Genomic DNA, 24,863 nt, shown 5'->3' on the forward strand with positions numbered 1-24,863 from the left:
CAGAAAGGGGCTACGGGATGGTAGAAAAGGAAGCGTTAGCATGTGTATATGCAGTAAAAAAATATGCAGTAGCTATTTGGCAGGAAATTTGAGCTGGAGACAGATCACAAACCACTAACGTCTCTTTTGGCCGACAACAAGGCCATAAATGCGAATGCATCGGCCCGCATACAGAGGTGGGCACTCACGTTAGCCGCCTATGACTACACAATTCGGCACAGACTGGGCACTGAAAACTGCGCCGATGCACTCAGCAGGCTCCCACTAGCCACCACTGAGGGGGCAGCTGAGCATGATGCTGAGATGGTCATGGCTGTTGAAGCTTTCCAAAGTGAAGGCTCACCTGTGACAGCCCGTCAGATTAAAGTCTGGACAAATAAAGACCCGCTACTGTCTTTAGTTAAGAAATGTGTCCTGAATGGGGACTGGGCAGCCACGTACGGGGCATGCCCTAAGGAGTTTAAACCGTTTCATAGGCGCAAGGATGAACTCTCGATTCAGTCCAATTGCCTACTGTGAGGAAACCGAGTAGTCATGCCCTAGAAGGGCAGAGAAGTGTTTATCAGAGAACTTCACAATGAGCAGCCGGGTATTGTCATGATGAAGGCAATTGCCAGGTCACACGTTTGGTGGCCAAGGATTGATGCAGACCTGGAACTTTGTGTTAGCAGGTACAACACATGTGCTCAGCTGGGCAACGCACCCAGGGAAGCCCCCCTTAGCCTCTGGTCCTGGCTCGCCAAGCCATGGTCACGCATCCATGTGCAGGTCCTTTCATGGGAAAAATGTTTTTGGTTGTAATAGACGCCTACTCCAAATGGATTGAGTGTCTACTCCAAATGGATTGAGTGTGCCATTTTAAATTCAAGCACATCCTCTGCCACGGTAGAAAGTCTATGGGCAATGTTCGCTGCCCATGGTCTACTGGATGTCTTGGTCAGCGACAATGGCCCGTGCTTCACAAGCATTGAATTCCAGGACTTCATGGCAAGCAATGGAATCAACCATGTCAGAACGGCACCGTTCAAGCCGGCCTTAAATGGTCAGGAGGAACAAGCAGTGCAGATAATCAAACAGGGGATGCTCAGAATCCAAGGGGGTTCCCTACAAAGCCACTTATCACGCCTCCTGTTGGCCAATAGATCCCGACCACACACACTCACAGGGGTTCCACCCGCAGAGCTGCTAATGAAAAGGACGCTCAAAACCAGGTTATCCCTTATACTCCCTACTATGAAAGAAATTGTTGAGAGCAGGTGTCATGCACAATGTGACTACCATGACAGGAATGAGAGGGCGCGATGTATTGATGTCAATGACCCTGTTTTGGTCCTTAATTACGCTGCAGGGCCCAAATGGCTTAGACATAGAAACATAGAAACATAGAAAATAGGTGCAGGAGTAGGCCATTCGGCCCTTCTAGCCTGCACCGCCATTCAATGAGTTCATGGCTGAACATGCAACTTCAGTACCCCATTCCTGCTTTCTCATCATACCCCTTGATTCCCCTAGTAGTAAGGACTTCATCTAACTCCTTTTTGAATATATTTAGTGAATTGGCCTCAACAACTTTCTGTGCTTGCAGGCACTGTGATTGCCAAAGAGTGGAATAGGGTTTTGGTAGTTAAACTTACCAATGGACAAATCTGCTGCAAACACGTGGATCAAACTAAAAGGAGGTTCTGCAAACCCATCGAAGAAGCAGAGGAAGAACATGATATAGAGTTCACTCCACCACAGGTGACCGAACACCGGAACCAAGTGGAGGAGAGCCTAGTCACTGTGGGCAGTCCAGACAGGCCTGAGGCACCGCAAACAGCAGACACTCAGGCCAGTGCCCAACGACCGGAGCCCCAACTCAGGCGCTCTACAAGGGAGCGTAAACCACCAGAGAGACTTAACCTGTGATCCCAATAAGACTTTGGGGGGGAGGTGATGTCATGTATTCAACTATCATTGTAACCCACATATAAGCTGACCTAAGTTGTACACCTTGAGAACATTGACCACAAGGGGGTGAACTTGTGGGAGACACTCCTAACCTGGACTTTCCGGTATAAAAGGTGAAGCTCCACCCACCGTCTGCTGCTTGAGTTCTTGGTAATAAAGGTAATTGGTCACAGAGTGACCTTCTCTCAAGTATGAGCCTCGTGTTCATCTATACTGAATAGTAAGGACATATCAACAAGAACATAAGAAATAGGAACAGGAGTTGGCCATACGGCCCTTCAAGCCTGCGCCGCCGTTCAATACGATCATGGCTGATACAATCATGGACTCAGCTCCACTTCCCCGCCCTCTCCCCATAACCCCTTATCCCCTTATCATTTAAGAAACTGTATATTTCTGTCTTAAATTTATTCAATGTCCCAGCTTCCACAGCTCTCTGAGGCAGCGAATTCCACAGATTTACAAACCTCTGAGAGAAGAAATTTCTCCCCATCTCTGTTTTGAATGGGCGGCCCCTTATTCTAAGATTATGCCCTCTAGTTCTAGTCTCCCCCTCAGTGGAAACATCCTCTCTGCATCCACCTTGTCAAGTCCCCTCATAATCTTATACATTTCGATAAGATCAACTCTCATTATTCTGAATTCCAATGAGTAGAGACCCAACCTACTTAACCTTTCCTCATAAATCAACCCCCTCATCGCCAGAATCAACCTCGTGAACCTTCTCTGAACTTCCTCCAAAGCAAGTATATCCTTTCATAAATATGGAAACCAAAACTGCACGCGCTATTCCAGGTGTGGCCTCACCAATACCCTCTATAACCGTAACAAGACTTCCCTGCTTTTGTACTCCATCCCCTTTGCAATAATGCCATGATACCATTGGCCTTCCTGATCACTTGCTGTACCTGCATGTTATCCTTTTGTATTTCATGCACAAGTACCCCCAGGTCCCACTGTACTGCGGCACTTTGCAATCTTTCTCCATTTAAATAATAACTTGCTCTTTGATTATTTTCTGCCAAAGTGCATAACTTCACACTTTCCAACATTATACTCCATCTGCCAAATTTTTGCCCACTCACTTAGCCTGTCTATGTCCTTTTGCAGATTTTTTGTATCTTCCTCACACATTGTTTTTCCTCCCATCTTTGTATCGTCAGCAAACTTGGCTACATTACACTCAGTCCCTTCGTCCAAGTTGTTAATATTGATTGTAAATAGTTGGAGTCCCAGCACTGATCCCTGCAGCACCCCACTAGTTACTGACTGCCAACCAGAGAATGAACCATTTATTCTGACTCTGTATTCTCTGTTAGTTAGCCAACCCTCTATCTATGCTCTATCCGAGCAGGGGATATTTACGAGGACGCTCCCAGCAATGAGGGGCTTTAGTTTTGTGGGGAGACTGGAGAAGCTGAGATTGTTCACCTTCGAGCAGAGACGTTTAAGGGGAAATTTAATAAAGGTGTTCAAAATTAGGAGGGGGTTTGATAGAGTAAATAAGGAGAGTTGTTACGGTCTGGAACGTACTGCCCGAAAGGGCGGTGGAAGCAGATTCAATCGTAACTTTGAAAAGGGAATTGGATACACACTTAAAAATGTAAAATTTGCAGGACTGTGGGGAAAGAGCAGGGGGCGTGGGAATAGTTGGATCGCTCTTTCAAAGAGCCGGTACAGACACGATGGGCCGAATGACCTCCTCCTGCGCTGTAAGATTCTAGTGTGCAGTATAAAATATGTACAGCAAGACTGAGTGAGCAAGATGCAAATATAGAGATGGAATGAAAAGAAATTGGGTAATATTGCAAGAACAGGCATGTTGGCATGTTGGCCTTCATAGCGAGATGATTTGAGTATAGGAGCAGGGAGGTCTTGCTGCAGTTGTACAGGGCCTTGGTGAGGCCACACCTGGAATATTGTGTACAGTTTTGGTCTAATCTGAGGAAGGACATTCTTGCTACTGAGGGAGTGCAGCAAAGGTTCACCAGACTGATTCCCGGGATGGCAGGACTGACATATGAAGAAAGACTGGATCGACTAGGCTTATATTCACTGGAATTTAGAAGAATGAGAGGGGATCTCATAGAAACATATAAAATTCTGAAGGGATTGGACTGGTTAGATGTAGGAAGAATGTTCCCGATGTTGGGGAAGTCCAGAACCAGGGGTCACAGTCTAAGGATAAGGGGTAAGTCATTTAGGACCGAGATGAGGAGAAACTTCTTCACTCAGAGAATTGTGAACCTGTGGATTTCTCTGCCACAGAAAGTTGTTGAGGCCAGTTTGTTAGATATATTCAAAAGGGGGTTAGATATGGCCCTTACGGCTAAAGGGATCAAGGGGTATGGAGAGAAAGCAGGAATGGGGTACTGAGGGAATGATCAGCCAAGATCATATTGAATGGTGGTGCAGGCTTGAAGGGCCGAATGGCCTACTCCTGCACCTACTTTCTATGTTTCTATGTTTCTAACAGCTTGTGCACCAATTTGCAGGAAGTTAGATACAAACACCTTCGACATAGAGCAAATCATTGGGGCTAATCTTTTGGCCAAGAAGTCTGCGGACTTTCCTGGGATGGGGGGATTGTCCTATGAGGAGAGATTGAGTAGACTAGGTCTATACTCTCTAGAGTTTAGAAGAATGAGAGGTGATCTCATTGAAACATACAACATTCTTCCAGGGTTTGACAGGGTAGATGCAGGGAGGATGTTCCCTCTGGCTGGGGAGTCTAGAACCAGGGGTCACAGTCTCAGGATCAGGGGTCGGCCATTTAGGACTGAGATGGGGAGAAATTTCTTCACTCAGAGGGTGGTGAATCTTTGGAATTCTCTGCCCCAGAGGGCTGTGGATGCTCAGTCGTTGAGTATATTCAAGACAGAGATCAATAGAGTTTTGGATATTAAGGGATTCAAGGAACCTGGGGACAGTGCAGGAAAGTGGAGTTGAGGTCGAAGATCAGCCATGATCTTATTGAATGGCGGAGCAGGCTCAAGGGGCCGAATGGCCGACTCCTGCTCCTAATTCTTACATTCTTATGTTCTTAACCTTTGTGTAAAGAAATGTTTCCTAACTATTATCTGTATCCATGCAGCTAAATTGCTTTCAGCTAAGTGTTAGCTGTGGCTCAGTGGGAAGCATGCCTACTCTTGAGTCAGAAAGTTGTGGGTTCAAGTCCCAGTTCAGGGATTGGAGTATGAAAGATCTGAGCACATAAATCCATCCTGACACTACTGCTGAGGGGCGCGCTGCACTGTTGGAGGGGCCGTCTTTTGGATGAGACGTTAAACCGAGGCCCTGTCTGCTCTCTCAGGTGGATGTAAAAGATCCCATGGCACTATTTCGAAGAGCAGGGGTGTTCTGGCCAATATTTATCCCTCAATCAACATAACAAAACAACAGATTATCCAGGTCATTATCACATTGCTGTTTGTGGGAGCTTACTGTGCGCAAATTGACTGATGCGTTTCCTATATTACAACAGTGACTACGCATCAAAAAGTACTTCATTGGCTGTAAAGCGCTTTGAGACGTCCAGTGGTTGTGAAAGGTGCTATATAAATACAAGTCTTTCTCTTTTACTTTTTTTCTTAATCCTTTCTCAGGATGTGGCCTGAATTATCAAGGCCAGCATCTATTGCCCATCCCTAGGTGCCCTGAGAAAGTGCTGGTGAACCTTCTCCTTGAACCGCTGTTAAGTGCTTCTTTTGGCACAACTAAGTGTCTCGCTGGACCATTTCAGAGGGCAGTTAAGAGTCAACCACATTGTTGTGGGTCTGGAGTCACATATAGGCCAGACCGGGTAAGGACGGCAGATTTCCTTCCCTCGAGGACATTCGTGAACCAGTTGGATTCTTACGACAATCCGACAGAAGGTTGTGGGTTCAAGCCCCACTCCTGACACTGGAGCACATAATCCAGGCTGTCACATCAGTGCAGTACAGAGGGAGTACAGCACTGTTGGAGGTGCTGTGTTTTGGATGAGTCAAAGGCCTGCTCATAACACTATTTGATGAAGATCAGGGACGTTCTCCCTGGTGTCCTGGCCAGCATTGTATCCTTCGACCAACAGCACCAGAAACAAAGGAACTGCTCATTTACCTGACTGCTGTTTGTGGGAGCTTGCTGTGCTCAAATTGGCTGCCGCATTTCCTACATTGCAACAGTGACTGCACTCCAAAAAGTGCTTCATTGGCTGTGAAGGGCTTTAGGGTATTGCGGGGACATGAACATTGAACACAGGTCCGTTCATTCGTAACTTGCAACGGGTTTGGGAATCAAGTCTTGTGAACTTTACTTACATCTATTCCTGGAAGCCCTGCCAGTCCTGGGGCTCCGGGAGAGCCTCGGTCTCCTGACTCACCTGCTGGTCCCTGAATAAAAATAAAGATAATCACACCAAGCACCTCCGTAAAATGGTCAACAATTGTGCTTCTCAATAGAACGTTTGCCTGAATTTTAATCATTATGACAGTGGACCTACCAATGCACCAGGCAATCCAGCAGGCCCAGGCTCACCCTGTTAAACATAAAGGAGACGCCGTTAGTTACAATTATTGAATTACATCTTACAATGCAGATAGTGAATAACAAGGGTAATAGTTTTTTCATAGAATTACATGGAATATACAGCACAGCACAGACCATTTGGCCCCGCCAATCTGTGCTGGGGTTTATACTCCTCACGAGTCGCCTCCCATTCCATCCGCCTCATCTCAGCCTCTCACCATATCTCTCTCTCCCCCTGTCCCTCGTGTTCTTGTCTAGTCTCCGTTTGAAAGCATCTAAACAGTTCGCCTCAACCACTTCCTGTTCCACATTCTGGCCACTCTCTGACTAAAGACATTTCTCCTCATTTCCCGATTGGATTTATTGTAAAAAAAAAACGGTGGACTTTTTATAGGTGTCAATATTTTTTTAAAACATTGTTTATGGGGGCTCTCAGTTATCTGCCAAACCTGCTGGGGTCTGGGGGGGGGGGAGGGCCAATCTGGGGTGTGGGGAGGGGCTCCCTGGGGTCTGGGGGGAGAGGGTTTCCTGTGGTCTGGGGGGAGGGGGCTTCCTGGGGTCTGGGGGGAGGGGCTCCCTGGGGTCTGCAGGGAGGGGCTTCCTAGGGTATGAGGGGAAAGGCTCCCCGGGGTCTGAGGGGGAGGGGCTCCCTGGGGTCTGGGGGCTTCCTAGGGTATGGGGGGAGGGGCTCTCTGGATGTGGGGGAGGGGCTCCCCAGGGTCTGGGGGAGGGGCTCTGGGGTCTGCGGGGGAGGGGCTCCCCGGGGTCTGCGGGGGAGCGGCTCCCCGGGGTCTGGGTTGAGGGGCTCTGGGGTCTGGGGGGGAGGGTCTCCCCGGGGTCTGGGGTCTGGGGGAGGGGCTCCCCGGAGTGTGGGGAGAGCGGCTCCCCGGGGTCTGGGGGGAGGGGCTTCCTGGGGTCTGGGGGGAGGGGCTCCCCGGGGTCTGCGGGGGAGCGGCTCCCCGGGGTCTGGGTTGAGGGGCTCTGGGGTCTGGGGGGGAGGGGCTCCCCGGGGTCTGGGGGGGGAGGGGCTACCATTATGATGGTTTCACTGTGGGTATTAATGCATTAAACATCGGGGCCAAGTACCTTTCCAAACGAAAGGTAGAGGAAGTCTGCGGTTCTCTCCCCAAAGGAGCAGGGATGCTGGGGTCCGTTGGAGCTTTCAAAACTAAGATCGCTAGATTCCTGTTGGGTAAGGGTATCGAGGGATATGGAGGAAAGGCGGGTAAATGGAGTTTAGATACAGAGCAGCCACGATCTGATTGAATGGCTGATGAGGTTTGAGGGGCTGGACGGCCTCCTCCTCTTCCTGTGCTACACTGATCAGCTAATGTAGTTCCAACATTGCTTACATAAAATGCAACAACAGCCTAGTCTTTTTGTGGGAGGAGCCGGTATCTTGGCTCGGGCTGGACCTCTGACCTTCACGGAGTTACCTGTGACCCTAGTCGACTCCCCGAGCCCCAGGATCATTTGCACGCTGGAGGCTGGCTTCCCGCCATCGACAGGGGTAGTCAGGCCAAGCAGTGGTTGGCAATATCCTGCGACAGGCCACTGGGGGAATGGCAGCCTCTTTCACCTCCCTGCTGCCGTCTTATGGATGAGACATTAAACCGAGGCCCCGTCTGCCCTCTTAGGTGGAGGTAAAAGATCCCATGGCACTATTTTGAAGAAGAGCAGGGGAGTTCTCCCCGGTGTCCTGGGGCCGATATTCATCCCTCAATCAACATCACTAAAAACAGATGATCTGGTCATTGCTCTGTGTGGGAGCTTGCTGTGCGCAGGTTGGCTGCTGTGTTTCCCACATTACAACAGTGACTACACTTCAAAAAAATACTTCATTGGTTGTAAAGCGCTTTGGGACATCCTGAGGTTGTGAAAGGTGCTATAGAAATGCAAGTCTTTCTTTCATCACTGGAGGGGAACATCAAGGTGTCACATCAAAGGAGCTTCATACAACATCTCAAGACTTCTCTAACCAGTAGTTTCAAACAATAACATCAACTTGCATTCATATAGCACCTTTAACCCAGTAAAATGTTCCAAGGCGTTTCACAGAAGCAATTATCAAACAAATTTGACACCGATCCATATAAGGAGGTATTAGGACAGGTGACCAAAAGTTTAGTCAAAGAGGTCGGGTTTAAGGAGCGTCGTAAAGGAGGAGAGAGAGGCAGAGAGGTTTAGGGAGCTTGGGGCCCAGGCAGCCGAAAGCATGGCTGCCAATGGTGGAGCGATTATAATCAGGAATACACAAGAGGCCAGAATTGGAGGAGCGCTGAGATCTCAGAGGGTTGTAGGGCTGGAGGAGTTTACAGAGATAGTGACGGGCGAGGCCGTGGAGGATTTTCAATACAAGGATGAGAATTTAAAAAATGAGGCACTGCTGGACTGGGAACCAATGAGGGACAACTGAGACCCACCGGGAATGTCTGTAGCTATATATGGGTCAATACACTCCCTCCATAGAACTGTAACTCACAGAAGGGCCATTCAGCCCATCATATCTGTGCTGACACTTTGCCACACTATACCCAGTCCCACTGCCAAGTGCTCTCTCCATAGCAATAATCACCAGACATCCGACAGGACCAAGAAATGACCTATTTGGGACAAATGGTCATTTCTATTCTATTCGTTCCATTTCCTGCTGCCCGGACTGGGTGGGATTTCCGTTGGCAGACTTGAACTGAGACTCGGGGGTTTAAATACGCAGCCCTCAATTCTGAAACAGCGGGTGAGGTACTGGAAAGTGACCAGAGCCCGGTGCCAGTGTGAGTTAGCGCCTTCAGGAGAGGCGTTTCTACAGGTATATAAAAAGGAAATGAATGGCTAAAATAAACGTTGGTCCCCTGGAGGATGAGTCTGGGGAATTAATAATGGGGAACAGGGAAATGGCAGAGACTGTGAACAAATATTTTGTATCGGTCTTCACGGTAGAAGACACTAAAAACATCTCAATAGTGAATAATCAAGGGACTATAGGGAGGGAAAACTTCATACAATCACTGTCACTAATGAAGTAGTATTGGTAAAATAATGGGACTAAAGACGGACAAGTCCCCTGGACCTGATGGCTTACATCGTAGAGTCTTAAGAGAAGTGGCTGCAGAGATAGTGGTGATACCAAAATTCCATGGATTCTGGGGCGGTCCCAGCAGATTGGAAAACCGCAAATGTAACGCCCCTATTTTAAAAAGGAGGCAGACAAAAAGTCATTGGGAAAATGCTGGAGTCCATTATTAAGGAAACAGTAGCGGGACATTTGGAAAAGCATAATTCAATCTAGTGGAGTCAGCATGGTTTTATGAAAGGGAAATCACGTTTGACAAATTTGCTGGAGTTCTTTGAGGATGTAACGAACAGGGTGGATAAGGGGGAACCAGTGGATGTGGTGTATTTGGATTTCCAGAAGGCATTCAATAAGGTGCCACATAAAAGGTTACTGCACAAGATAAAAGCTCATGAGGTTGGGGGTAATATATTAGCATGGATAGAGGATTGGTTAACTAACATGAAAACAGAGAGTCTGGATAAATGGGTCATTTTCCGGTTGGCAAACAATGATTAGTGGGGTGCCGCAGGGATCAGTGCTGGGTCCTCAACTATTTACAATCTATATTAATGACTTGGATGAAGGGACCGAGTGTAATGTAACCAAGTTTGCTGATGATACAAAGATAGGTGGGAAAGCAAATTGTGAGGAGGACACAAAAAATCTGCAAAGGGATATAGACAGGCTAAGTGAGTGGGCAAAAATTTGGCAGATGGAGTATAATGTGGGAAAATGTGAGGTAATCCACTTTGGCAGAAAAAATAGAAAAGCAAATTATAATTTAAATGGAGAAAAATTGCAAAATACTGCAGTACAGAGAGACCTGGGAATCCTTGTGCATGAATCACAAAAAATTAGTATGCAGGTACAGCAAGTAATCAGAAAGGCAAATGAAATATTGGCTTTTATTGCAAGGGGGATAGAACATAAAAGCAGAGAAGTCCTGCTACAACTGTACAGGGTATTGGCGAGGCCACACCTGGAGTATTGTGTGCAGTTTTGGTCTCCATATTTAAGGAAGGATATACTTGCATTGGAGGCTGTTCAGAGAAGATTCACTAGGTTGATTCCGGAGATGAGGGGGTTGACTTATGAAGATAGGTTGAGTAGGTTGGGCCTATACACATTGGCGTTCAGAAGAATGAGAGGTGATCTTATCGAAACAATTAAGATAATGAGGGGGCTCGACAAGATGGATGCAGAGAGGATATTTCCACTCATAGGGGAAACTAAAACTAGGGGAAATAGTTTTAGAATAAGGGGCCGCCCATTTAAAACTGAGATGAGGAGGAATTTCTTCTCTCAGAGGGTTGTAAATCTGTGGAATTCTCTGCCCCAGAGAGCTGTGGAGGCTGGGTCATTGAATATATTTAAAGTGGAGATAGACAGATTTTTGAGCGATAAGGGAGTGAAGGGTTATGGGGAGCGGGCAGGGAAGTGGAGCTGAGTCCATGATCAGATCAGCCATGATCTTATTGAATGGCGGAGCAGGCTCCAGGGGCCAAATGGTCTACTCCTGCTCCTATTTCTTATGTTCTTATGAAATATAATCTGATATAGAAGATGAATGCATCCGGGGTGGAGCAGCATATTGGATCTCTGATACACTGTCCTGGGGAACGGTTCGACCCAGACTTTCATCCTCAACCCTTCACACAGGCAGTTCCCCAAATTCATGTTGCAATGTATTTGCTTCATGGGTTCTTTGCTTAAGAATTCATCGCAACAAATTGCTATTAAGAACTAGTTGGTTTATTAACAAAGGTTTAACAATCACACTACACATTACCAGTTCATCCACCAGGCTCACAACCACCTGCCTCATTGTGGACGAGCTAGATCCAACTGGCTGGGGTTTTATTGAGTCTTGTGAACATCACGTGACTGGCTAAGCCACTCACAATGCAACAGCTCTAAAAACATGTAAGCATACTCACAGGTGCATACATTATACACGTGTTGTGCAATGGAGTGTGGGGGGTTGGGGGGGGGAGCAGGGGGCAGGGGAGCTAGGCACTCCCCCAAATGAAGCCATGTTGGCTGGGTATGGGGATGGCGGGGGGGGGGGGGGGTGGAGGGGGAGATAAAACACAGGGTCACCCCAGGCACTGCTGCATCTCCTACTGGCCATTCGTAGCACAGCACGTGCGGCCTGCCCTCTTGATGGGTGATGAGGGAAGCAAGGAATGGAAGGAACAAAGCGCGCTACAACCAATGAAGTGCTATCATAATGTAGGAAATGTGAGAGCGAATTTGCGCACAGCAAGATCCCGCAGACTACAATGTGATAATGACCAGATAACCTGTTTTAGTGATGTTGGTTGAGGGATAAACACTGGCTCTTCAGGTATTTCTCTTTGGATATGGTGAGGTAACTATGGATAGAAAGTTCTAACTGTGCACATTCCCTTGGGACCATCTCATCACATCTTCATTTCCATAGAAACCGATACAGGAAGTACACTGAAATATTCCTCATCACAATTAACTAGAGTCCTATATTTAAGGTGGTAGCAGGGCCTCAGATAGTCAGAAGGTTTCTGACCTAGTTCCTACGCAGAACAATAACAGGCACATTTTTAAAAAAATATTTCATTTTTTATGGGGATTTTCTGGGCAAGTTTTCTCCGCTCTCTTTCCTTATTCAATTGGCGATATGTCAGCACCCAAGAGGTGAGTTGACAGCCTACACCCAGGGAACGCTCAATGACCCTTACAGTCCACAGGTGTAGGCTCGAGGACTACACAAGGTGAGTCACAAATCTGGCTTCTGATGGAATTAAGACTAAGGAACACAGGAACAAAGGAATGGGAGGAGGCCATTCAGCCCCTCGAGCCTGTTCCGCCATTTCATTAGATAATGGCTGACCTGTATCTTAACTCCATTTACCCGCCTTGGTTCCGTAACTTTTAATATCTTTTTCAAATTTTCAATTGACCCCCAGCCTGAACAGCTTTTTGGAGGAGAAAGTTACAGAATTCCACGACCAGCTATTTACAATATATATTAATGATTTAGATGAAGGAATTGAATGTAATATCTCCAAGTTTACAGATGACACTAAGCTGGGTGGCAGTGTGAGCTGTGAGGAGGATGCTAAGAGGCTGCAGGGTGACTTGGACAGGTTAGGTGAGTGGGCAAATGCATGGCAGATGCAGTATAATGTGGATAAGTGTGAGGTTATCCACTTTGGTGGCAAAAACAGGAAGGCAGATTATTATCTGAATGGTGACTGATTAGTAAAAGGCGAGGTGCAACGAGACCTGGGTATCATGGTTCATCAGTCATTGAAAGTTGGCATGCAGGTACAGCAGGCGGTAAAGAAAGCAAATGGCATGTTGGCCTTCATAGCGAGAGGATTTGAGTATAGGAGCAGGGAGGTCTTGCTGCAGTTGTACAGGGCCTTGGTGAAGTCACACCTTGAATATTGTGTGCAGTTTTGGTCTCCTAATCTGAGGAAGGACATTCTTGCTATTGAGGGAGTGCAGCGAAGGTTCACCAGACTGATTCCCGGGATGGCAGGACTGACATATGAAGAAAGACTGGATCGACTAGGCTTATAGTCACTGGAATTTAGAAGAATGAGAGGGGATCTCTTAGAAGCATATAAAATAAAATTCTGATGGGATTGGACAGGTTAGATGCAGGAAGAATGTTCCCGATGTTGGGGAAGTCCAGAACCAGGGGTCACAGTCTAAGGATAAGGGGTAAGCCATTTAGGACTGAGATGAGGAGAAACTTCTTCACCCAGAGAATTGTGAACCTGTGGAATTCTCTACCACAGAAAGTTGTTGAGGCCAGTTCATTGGATATATTGAAAAGGGAGTTAGATGTGGCCCTTACAGCTAAAGGGATCAGGGGTATGGAGAGAAAGCAGGAATAGGGTACTGAAGTTGCATGATCAGCCATGATCATATTGAATGGTGGTGCAGGCTCGAAGGGCCAAATGGCCTACTATTCCATGTTTACCCTTTGTGTGAAGAATTGCTTCCTGAGTTCACCCTAAGAACAGCCTGGCTCTAATTTTAAGGTTATGCCGTCTTGTATCGGACTGCCCCCCTCCCCCCACCCCATAGATGGAATAGTTTCTCTCTGTCTACCTTATCAAATCCTTTAATTATCTTAAACATATCAATTAGATTACCTCTTAACCTTCTAAATTAAGGAAATACAAGCCCAGTCTATGCAACCTGTCCTCATAAGAGAGGGTTGATGAGGGCGATGTGCTTGATGTGGTGTACATGGATTTCCAAAAGGTGTTTGACAAAGTGCCACATAATAGGTTTGCCAGCAAAGTTGAAGCCCATGAAATAAAAAGGACAGTGGCAGCATGGATACGAAATTGGCTCAGTGACAGGAAACAGAGAGTAGTGGTGAACGGTTGTTTTTCGGATTGGAGGAAGGTGTTCCCCAGGGGTCGGTTCTAGGACCATTGCTTTAGTGAGGAGAGGAAATATAAACTAAAGGGTACAAGAGGTGCATGAACAGAGAGACCTGGGGGTGTACATGCACAAATCGTTGAAGGTGGCAGGGCAGGTTGAGGAAGCAGTTAAATAAGCTTACGGGATCCTGGGCTTCATGAATAGAGGCATAGAGTATAAAAGCGTGGAAATTATGATGAACCTGTATAAAACACTGGTTCAGCCTCAACTGGAGTATTGTGTCCAATTCTGGGCACCGCACTTTAGGAAGGATGTGAAGGCCTTAGAGAGGGTGCAGAAACGATTTACAAGAATGGTTCCAGGGATGAGGGACTTCGGTTACGTGGATAGACTGGAGAAGCTGGGGTTGTTCTCCTTGGAGCAGAGAAGGTTGAGAGGAGATTTAATCGAGGTGTTCAAAATCATGAGGGGTCTGGACAGAGTAGACAGAGAGAAACTGTTCCCATTGGTGGAAGGGTCGAGAACCAGAGGACACAGATTGAAGGTGATTGGCAGAAGAACCAAAAGTGACATCAGGAAAAACTTTTTTACGCAGCGAGTGGTTAGGGTCTGGAAAGCGCTGCCTGAACGGGTGGTGGAGACAGACTCAATCGTGGCTTTCAAAGGGGAATTGGATAAGTATTTGAAGGAAAACATTTGCAGAGCTACGGGGAAAGGGTGGGGGAGTGGGACTGGCTGAAGTACTCTTGCAGAGAGCCAGCACGGGCTCGATGGGCCGAATGGCCTCCTTCTGTGCTGTAACCATTCTATGATTCTATGAATTTAACCCTTTAAACCCCGGTACTATTCTGGTGAATCTGCGGTGCTACCCCTCCGAGGCCAATCCAGACTTCCTGAGGGGCGGGGCCCAGAACTGGACGCAGTGTCCCGGGGGGGTCTAACCAGAGCTTTATATAACTGTAACATAATCCCACCCCTCGAGAAAAAGGCCAACATTCCATTAGCCTTTTCAATTATTTTGAGATTGAGCGCACCTCTTCGTGACAGGGCTCGTTACTGAGCAAGTTCCTGCCACTACACCGGCCCTTATTATACAATGGCTGCATTGATATTAATTATCTCAAGTTAGAAATATATTAGCTACATATTTTATTTTGACACTCAGATTTCAGCTTTGATGGGAGAAAAATCAGCTAAAATCTGAGCTAGATCTGAACTACGTGCACTTTCAAAAATTAAATCTCGGGGTGTGGACGAGGCTGGCAAACCTGGCATTTATTGCCCATCTCTAATTGCCCTCGAGAAGGTAGTGGTGGTTGCCCTCTCCTTGAGTGTCAGCCGTGGCTCAGTGGGTCGCATCACACCTCTGAGTCAGAAGATTGTGGGTTCAAGACCCACTCCAGAAACTTGAGCACATTAATGTAGGCTGACACTCCAGTGCAGTACTGAGGGAGCGCTGCACTGTCGGAGGGGCAGTACTGAGGGAGTGCTGCACTGTCAGAGAGGCAGTACTGAGGGACCACCGCACTGTCGGAGGGGCAGTACTGAGGGAGTGCTGCACTGTCGGAGGGACAGTACTGAGGGAGTGCTGCACTGTCGGAGGGGCAGTACTGAGGGAGCGGCGCACTGTCAGAGGTGCAGTACTGAGGGAGTGCTGCACTGTCGGAGGGGCAGTACTGAGGGACTGCTGCACTGTCGGAGGGGCAGTACTGAGGGACTGCTGCACTGTCGGAGGGGCAGTACTGAGGGAGTGCTGCACTGTCGGAGGGGCAGTACTGAGGGAGTGCTGCACTGTCAGAGGTGCAGTACTGAGGGAGTGCCGCACTGTCAGAGGTGCAGTACTGAGGGAGTGGCGCACTGTCGGAGGGGCGGTACTGAGGGAGTGCTGCACTGTCGGAGGGGCAGTACTGAGGGAGTGCTGCACTGTCAGAGGTGCAGTACTGAGGGAGTGCTGCACTGTCGGAGGGGCAGTATTGAGGAAGCGCTGCACTGTCGGAAGGGCAGTACTGAGAGAGCGCCGCACTGTCGGAAGGGCAGTACTGAGGGAGTGCCGCACTGTCGGAGGGGCAGTACTGAGGCAGTGCCGCACTGTTGAAGGGGCAGTACTGAGGGAGTACTGCACTGTCGGAGGGCTGTACTGAGGGAGTGCTGTGCTGTCAGAGGAGCAGTACTGAGGGAGCGCTGCACTGTTGGAGGGGCAGTACTGAGGGAATGCCGCACTGTCAGAGGAGCAGTACTGAGGGAGCGCTGCACTGTCGGAGGGGCAGTACTGAGGGAATGCCGCACTGTCAGAGGGGCAGCACTGAGGGAGTGCTGCACTGATGGAGGGGCAGCACTGAGGGAGTGCTGCACTGATGGAGAAGCTCTCTTTCAGATGAGACATTAAACCGAGGCCCTAACTGCCCTCTCATGTGGACGTTAAAAATCCCATGGCACTATTTCAAAGAAGAGCAGGGGACTTATCCCCGGTGTCCTGGCAAATATTTAACCATCAATCAACATCACTAAAATACAGATTATCTGGTCATTATCATATTGCTGTTTGTGGGAGCTTGCTGTGCGCAAATGTGCTGCTGTGTTTTCTACATTACAACAGTGACTACACTTCAAAAAGTACTTCATTGGTTGTAAAGTGCTTTGAGACGTCTGGTGGTTGTGAAAGGTGCTATATAAATATGTCTTTCTTTCTTTGAACTGTTGCAGTCCATGTGGTAAAGATGTTCCCACAGTGTTATTAGGTAAGAAGTTCAGGATTTTAAATCATCAATAATGAAGGAACAGCGATATATGTCCATGTTGGGATGGTGTGTGACTTGTTGGGGAACGTGGAGGTGGTGGTGTTCCCATGCGCCTGCTGCCCTTGTCCTTCTGGGCGGTGGAGGTCCCGGGTTTGGGAGGTGCTGCCGAAGAAGCCTTGGCGAGTTGCTGCAGTGCATCTTGTAGATGGTGCACACTGCAGCCACGGTGCGCCGGTGGTGGAGGGAGTGAATGTTGAAGGTGGGGGATGGGGTGTTGATCAAGCGCACTTGAGTGCTTTTGCAACTTCACCCATCCAGGCAAGTGGAGAGTATTCCATCACACTCCTGACTTGTGCCTTGTAGATGGTGGAAAGGCTTTGGAGAGTCAGGAGGTGAGACACTCGCCGCAGAATACCCAGCCTCCAGTAGCCACAGCATTTATGTGGCTGGTCCAGTCAAGGTTTTGGTCAATGGCGAGCCACCCAGTATGTCGATTGGGGATTCGATTATGGTAATGCCACTGAATGTCAAGGGAGGTTGCTAGGCTGTCTAATTTTGGAGATGGTCATTGCCTGGCAATATACATTAATGATTTAGACGAAGGAATTGAATGTAATAGCTCCAGGTTTGCAGATGACACTAAACTGGGTGGCAGTGTGAGCTGTGAGGAGGATGCTAAGAGGTTGCAGGGTGACTTGGACAGGTTGGGTGAGTGGGCAAATACATGGCAGATGCAGTATAATGTAGATAAATGTGAGGTTATCCACTTTTGTGGCAAAAACAGGAAGGCAGAATATTATCTGAAAGGTGACAGATTAGGAAAAGGGGAGGTGCAACGAGACCTGGGTGTCATGGTACATCAGTCATTGAAAGTGGGCACGCAGGTACAGCAGGCGGTGAAGAAGGCAAATGGCATGTTGGCCTTCACATCTCGGGGATTTGAGTATAGTTGCAGGGAGGTCTTGCTGCAGCTGTACAGGGCCTTGGTGAGGCCTCATCTGGAATATTATGTTCAGTTTTGGTCTCCTAATCTGAGGAAGGACGTTCTTGCTATTGAGGGAGTGCAGCGATGGTTCACCAGACTGATTCCAGGGATGGCAGGACTGACATATGAAAAAAGACTGGATCGACTTGCTTATATTCACTGGAATTTAGAAGAATGAGAGGGGATCTCATGGAAACAGAAAAATTCTGACGGGATTGGACAGGTTAGATGCAGGAAGAATGTTCCCGATGTTGGGGAAGTCCAGAACCAGGGGTCACGGTCTAAGGATAAGGGGTAAGCCATTTAGGACCGAGATGAGGAGAAACTTCTTCACTCAGAGAATTGTGAACCTGTGGAATTCCCTGCCGCAGAGAGTTGTTGATGCCAGTTCATTGGATATATTCAAGAGGGAGTTAGATATGGCCCTTACGGCTAAAGGGATCAAGGGGTATGGAGAGAAAGCAGGAATGGGGTACTGAAGTTGCATGATCAGCCATGATCATATTGAATGGTGGTGCAGGTTCGAAGGACCGAATGGCCTACTCCTGCACCTACTTTCTATGTTTCTATGTTTCTGTGCTTTTTTTTCTATTCATTCCTGGATGTGGGCATCGCTGGCAAGGCCAGCATTTGTTGCCCATCCCTAATTGCCCTTGAGAAGGTGGTGGTGAGCCACTGCTGCTGCAGTCCGTGTGGTGAAGGTGCTCCCACAGTGCTGTTAGGGAGGGAGTTCCAGGATTGTGACCCAGCGACGATGAAGGAACGGCCGATATATTTCCAAGTCAGGATGGTGTGTGACTGGGAGGGGAACGTGGAGGTGGTGGTGTTCCCATGCGCCTGCTGCCCTTGACCTTCTCGGTGGCAGAGGTCGCGGGTTTGGGAGGCGTAAATGTGATTTGTATCCATCAGTAAATTGGTATTGGGCCAAATCATCCTGACGCACGCCATGAGATGCCCCACCGCAGCTAGATTGGCCCAACATTTCTACTGTCGCAGCTGTGTGGAGCAGGCTGTGAGTATTTATCAGTGTCTAAGGATTATAATAAATGCAAGTTTAATAAAGTACTGGGTGTCAGCTGTGGCTCGGTGGGTAGCACTCTTGCCTCTGGGGCAGAATAAAGTAAGAAACAAAGACGTGCGTTTATATAGCGACTTTCACGACCACCGGACGTCTCACAGTGCTTTACAGCCAATGAAGTACTTTTGGAGTGTACTAACTGTTGTAATATGGGAAATGCGGCTGACAATTTGCGCACAGCAAGCTCCCACAAGCAGAAATCTGATTATGTTGATTGAAAGTGGTGGTTTCAAGCCCCACTCCAGAGATTTGAGCACATAATCCAGGCTGACACTCCCAGTGCAATGCTGAGGGAGTACTGCACTGTTGGAGGGGCAGTACTGAGGGAGTTTTGAGGGACACCCTCAAAGCCTCCCTGATAAAATGCAACATCCCCACCGACACCTGGGAGTCCCTGGCCAAAGACCGCCCTAAGTGAAGGAAGAGCATCCGGGAGGGCACTGAGCACCTCGAGTCTCGTCGCCGAGAGCATGCAGAAATCAAGCGCAGGCAGCGGAAGGAGCGTGCGGCAAACCAGACTCCCCACCCACCTTTTTCTTCAACCACTGTCTGTCCCACCTGTGACAGAGATTGTAATTCCCGTATTGGACTGTTCAGTCACCTGAGAACTCACTTTTGGAGTGGAAGCAAGTCTTCCTCGATTTCGAGCGACTGCCTATGATGCTGATGACTGAGGGATTGATGATGATGTCAGAGGGGCAATACTGAGGGAGCGCCGCGCTATCGGAGGGGCGGTACTGAGGAAGCGCCGTGCTGTCGGAGGGGCAGTACTGAGGGAGTGCTGCACTGTTGGAGGGGCAGTACTGAGGGAGCGCTGTATTGTCGGAGGGGCAGTACTGAGGGAGAGCTGCACTGTCGGAGGGGCAGTACTGAGGGAGTGCTGCACTGTTGGAGGGGCAGTACAGAGGGAGCGCTGTATTGTCGGAGGGGCAGTACTGAGGGAGAGCTGCACTGTCGGAGGGGTAGTACTGAGGGAGCGCCGCACTGTCGGAGGGGCAGTACTGAGGGAGCGCTGCATTGTCAGAGGTACTGTCTTTTGGATGAGACATTAAAACAAGGGCCCAAGGTAAAAGATCCCATGGCATTATTGGAAGAGCAGGGGAGTTACCCCCGGTGTCCTGACCAATATTTATCCCACAACCAATATCACTGAAACTGATTATCTGTCATTGCTGTTTGTGGGAGCTTGCTGTGCACAAAGGGCTGCCGCATTTCCCTACATCATTATACTTAAATACTTAATTGACTGTAAAGCACTTAGGGATGTCTTGAGGCTGTGAAAGGTGCTATACAAATGCAAATCCTTTCTTTCTACTTATGGGACAGAAAGCCACAGTCACAGTCAGTAATTTGGCTGCATGAGATATAGAGAAATTGAACCCCAAACCTAACTGAACTCAAAGACTCTAATGCACAAAGCTTCAAACCTTCCGACAAATACTGGCTGTCTGCCTATGGCTCTTTTCCCTTTCTGCTATTCCCTTCCTGGCCTGGCTTGCTCTATCCTCTCCCAATGTCTGGTCCAGTCTGGGTCACTGGTCTCCTATATCCTCTGCTCACAGGATCATAGAAATTTACAGCAGAGGGAGGCCTTGTGCTGGCCAACAAGGAGCTATCCAGCCTAATCCCACTTTCCAGCTCTTGGTCCGTAGTCCTGTAGGTTATGGCAATTCAAATGCACATCCAAGTACTTTTTAAATGTGGTGAGGGTTTCTGCCTCTACCACCCTTTCAGGCAGTGAGTTCCAGACCCCCACCACCCTCTGGGTGAAGAAATCTTCCCTCAAATCCCCTCTAAACCTCCTACCAATTACTTTAAATCTATGCCCCCTGGTTGTTGACCCCTCTGCTAAGGGAAATAGGTCCTTCCTATCCACGCTTTCTAAGCCAGTCATAATTTTATACATCGCAATAAGATCTCCCCTCAGCCTTCTCTGATCCAAAGAAAACAAACCCAGCCTTTCCTCATAGCAAAAGGTCTCCAAACCAGGCAACATCCTCGTAAATCTCCTCTGTTCCCTCTCTAGTGCAATCACATCTTTCCTGTAATGTGGTGACCAGAACTGCACGCAGTACTCCAGCAAGGACCATCAGCAGGTCGGGGCTTTAAATGAGGAGCAGTGTGGAGCTTCAAGACACAGCATGAGCCGGTTCAGGAGAGCGACGGCTGTGAACAGGGTGACTGGATTGGACATCACCAAGGTCCAGGTCGCTGATTGGAGCGCGGGCAGGTACAGCAGGAGTGGCGAGGTCGGGGTGAAGGAGTGGAGAGAGATTGCAGAGCTACGTGATCGGGGCCCAGGAGAGAACATAAGAACATAAGAACATAAGAATTAGGAACAAGAGTAGGCCATCTAGCCCCTCGAGCTTGCTCCGCCATTCAACAAGATCATGGCTGATCTGGCCATGGACTCAGCTCCACTTACCCGCCCACTCCCCATAATCCTTAATTCCCTTATTGGTTAAAAATCTATCTATCTGTGATTTGAATACAGTCAATGAGCTAGCCTCAACTGCTTTCTTGGGCAGAGAATTCCACAGATTCACAACCCTCTGGGAGAAGAAATTCCTTCTCAACTTGGTTTTAAATTGGCTCCCCTAAGAGGCAGGAGTTCGGGGCCCAGAAGAGGCAAGGGCCCAGGGGCAGCACGGGCCAGCCCACACTGCGATATGTGAGCGCACTAGCTCCGTGCAGCAGAGCTGGTCTCCAGTCGGCCTGGTTAATCCTTGCCACTGGACCAAGACCCAGCTCTGTCAAGCCCGTGTGGTGACTGGTGTGCAACGGTCACCCCACGTTAAAAAAATCCACGCACAGGCATCTTCCACCCTTCAACATGGAGTTCTGGATCTGGAATATTAGGTCCTTCATTGAAATACCTGTGAACTCATCCCTCTTTGGCGTGGAAGCAAGTCATCCTCGTTTCGAGGGACTGCCTATGATGATGACGCAGTACTCTAGCTGTGGCCTAACTAGTGTTGTAAAGTTCAAGCATAACCTCCCTGCTCTTGTATTCTACGCCTCGGCTAATAAAGGCAAGTATTCCATATGCCTTCTTAACCACCTTATCTACCTGGCCTGCTACCTACCTACTCTGGTTCAATGGCCTCTTCTGCCCCCCCTGCTCTGGTCCTTATTTCATTGGAAGAGGAATTGTAGCGCTTAAGAGATAAATTATCAAAATTATTAAAGGTGATTTCATTTCAACGAATGGTTCATTGTGTATTAAGTTCCTTGTGACATGCAAGAGATGTGAAAAGACCCTTTAGAAATGCCATATCTTTCGTTAAAGAACTTTAGTAAATTATACAAGATTAACCAAATTATATGAAAAGTATTGAAATATTCTAGTGAGAAATACTAGAAATCTTTGGTGTTATTTCAAGTGCGTGCAAGAGGCGGGCATATTTTTCTAGCATGTGATAAATGTGCAATAATATTTTGAATTTATAATGCAGCCTGGGTATTACCTTTTACAAAATCTGCTGATATTGAACTGTTATGGATTCAAGTCCCACTCCAGAGTCTTGAGCATCAAAATCTAGGCTGACAGTCCAGTGCAGTACTGAGGGAGCGCCGCATTGTCAGAGGGGCAGTACTGAGGGAGCGCTGCACTGTCGGAGGGGCAGTACTGAGGGAGCGCCGCATTGTCGGAGGCGCAGTACTGAGGGAGTGCTGCACTGTCAGAGGGGCAGTACTGAGGGAGCGCCGCATTGTCGGAGGGGCAGTACTGAGGGAGCGCTGCACTGTCGGAGGGGCAGTACTGAGGGAGCGCTGCACTGTCGGAGGGGCAGTACTGAGGGAGCGCCGCACTGTCGGAGGGGCAGTACTGAGGGAGCGCCGCACTGTCGGAGGGGCAGTACTGAGGGAGCGCCGCATTGTCGGAGGCGCAGTACTGAGGGAGTGCTGCACTGTCAGAGGGGCAGTACTGAGGGAGCGCCGCATTGTCGGAGGGGCAGTACTGAGGGAGCGCTGCACTGTCGGAGGGGCAGTACTGAGGGAGCGCTGCACTGTCGGAGGGGCAGTACTGAGGGAGCGCTGCACTGTCGGAGGGGCAGTACTGAGGGAGCGCCGCACTGTCGGAGGGGCAGTACTGAGGGAGCGCCGCACTGTCGGAGGGGCAGTACTGAGGGAGCGCCGCACTGTCGGAGGGGCAGTACTGAGAGAGCGTCGCACTGTCGGAGGGGCAGTACTGAGGGAGCGCCGCACTGTCGGAGGGGCAGTACTGAGGGAGCCCCGCACTGTCGGAGGTGCCGTCTTTCAGATGAGCCATTAAACCAGGTCTGCTCTCTCAGGTTGATATAAAAGATCCGATGGCGCTATTCGGGGAAGAGCAGGGACGTTATCCCCGGTGTCCTGGGGCCAATATTTATCCCTCAATCAACATCAATAAAACAGATTATCTGGTCATTATCACATTGCTGTTTGTGGGAGCTTCCTGTGCGCAAATTGGCTGCTGCGTTTCCTACATTACAGCAGTGCCTACACTTCAAAAGGTACTTCATTGGCTGTAATGTTTTTTGGGACATCCTGAGGTCATGAAAGGCGCTATAGAAATGCAAGTCTTTCTTTCTTAGTGGGGCAAAAAAGAATCTAGCTGTGTTTGCGGGGTCCGCAGTGTGACATTGTCCTGTGGATTATTTCATGTAACCACTGCTCCAAATTAATGAGATTGGCGGGTGTGTCGGACCTTCTGGTGGATTTCAAGAGGACAAGCTTCCATGTTAATTGCGAACGTGAAGTTCAGCCAAACTGCTGGTGCAGGGGCATTGTGTCAGGCCGGGCAGCAGCTCCACAATCTGATGCAGAAATTCACCTCAAGCAGCAGCACAGAGTGGACGACAGCGAAACACCAGCTGGTTTGACACCCTGCCTGATTTTCACTCTCAGTCAAGTCAACGGCAAATGAAGAGCGGGCTGAGTGCAAAGCGAACGATTCTCCACTCCGTTGAATCGTGAGGCAGTAGGGTGTAAAGTCACGCCTCAATGCTATGGGCCTGTCCCACACACCAGCTGGGATCAGGACTGGAACATGCACAGCCCTGGAATCAGGAGACCCCATTTATCCCGCCCCTTCAGCATTGCCTGGAACAGAGAAGGTGAAGAAACAAATACAGAAACAAGTGTCTCGTTCAAAGACAAAGGGTTAGCGTCTGGGATTGTGTGGAGAGCGTGGCTTTGCTTGAACTTTATGGAGAGGGCCCCTGAGCGATATGGTGACACTGCACTCCTGCTCAAACTCCCAGAACAATCAGCTGTCATCTCTGATCAATTTTTAAAAATGTATTCGTTCATAGGATGTGGGCATCGCTGGCAAGTCCAGCATTTATTGCCCATCCCGAATTGCCCCTTGAGAAGGTGGTGGTGAGCCGCCTTCTTGAACCGCTGCAGTCCTTCTCCCACAGTGCTGTTTAGTCACAGCAGTTTGGTATAACCGAGTGTCTCGCTGGACCATTGCAGAGGGCAGTTTAGAGTCAAGCACATTGCTGTGGGTCTGGAGTCACATATCGGCCAGACCGGGTAAGGGCGACAGATTTCCCTCCCTAAAGGGACATTAGTGAACCAGATGGGTTTTTATGATAATCCGTTAGTTTCATGGTCACCATTACTGACACCCAGCTCAACACTCACAAAATTTACCCTGCTGGCGAGACCCATTATCATTCTGACCACTTTACAAAGTTACTCTGGGTTACCGTGTAGCCACATCTGTGCTTGTCTTGTCAAATGATTCAAGTCGTTTAAAAAAAAGATATTTCAGCCATTCTGAAAATTTGGATTATTTTAACAATGGGAGAATCCATTCTAAACTCATGCCCTCTCCCTCTCCCTCTCTCTCTCTCTCTCTCTCTCTCTCGCATCACGATTTCCTTCACCCCACCATGGTGGCCGTGCCTTCAGCTGCCAAGGCCCTCAGCCCCAAAATCCCTTCCCTAACCCTCTCCGCCTCTCTCTCCTCCTTCAAGATGCTCTTTAAAACCTACCTCTTTGACTGAGCCCTGCTCTAATATCTCCTTATGTGGTTGGGTGTCAAATTTTGTTTGATAATCGCTCTTGTGAAGCACCTTGGGATATTTTACTACATTGAAGGCGCTATATAAATTCAAGTTGTTGTTTATGAGTTGCTGAGTTTGTCAAAAGCACGTATTTCCTCCATCACATCTCCTC

General features: G+C 48.6%; 1 protein-coding gene across 1 annotated transcript in view; it reads right to left on the bottom strand.

The window, feature by feature from the left end:
- Positions 1 to 24,863, bottom strand: part of col9a3 (collagen, type IX, alpha 3) — a 160,472-nt gene that overhangs the window by 128,997 nt on the left and 6,612 nt on the right. Inside the window, exons 3-4 of the mRNA XM_070894907.1 lie at positions 6,434 to 6,469; positions 6,252 to 6,323 (exon numbers count right to left, since the gene is read on the bottom strand). Coding sequence (XP_070751008.1) covers positions 6,252 to 6,323; positions 6,434 to 6,469 — 108 coding nt within the window. The remainder of the gene's footprint in view (positions 1 to 6,251; positions 6,324 to 6,433; positions 6,470 to 24,863) is intronic.

The sequence above is a fragment of the Pristiophorus japonicus genome, chromosome 12, assembly GCF_044704955.1.
Source record: "Pristiophorus japonicus isolate sPriJap1 chromosome 12, sPriJap1.hap1, whole genome shotgun sequence".
NCBI classification, from domain to species: domain Eukaryota; kingdom Metazoa; phylum Chordata; class Chondrichthyes; family Pristiophoridae; genus Pristiophorus; species Pristiophorus japonicus.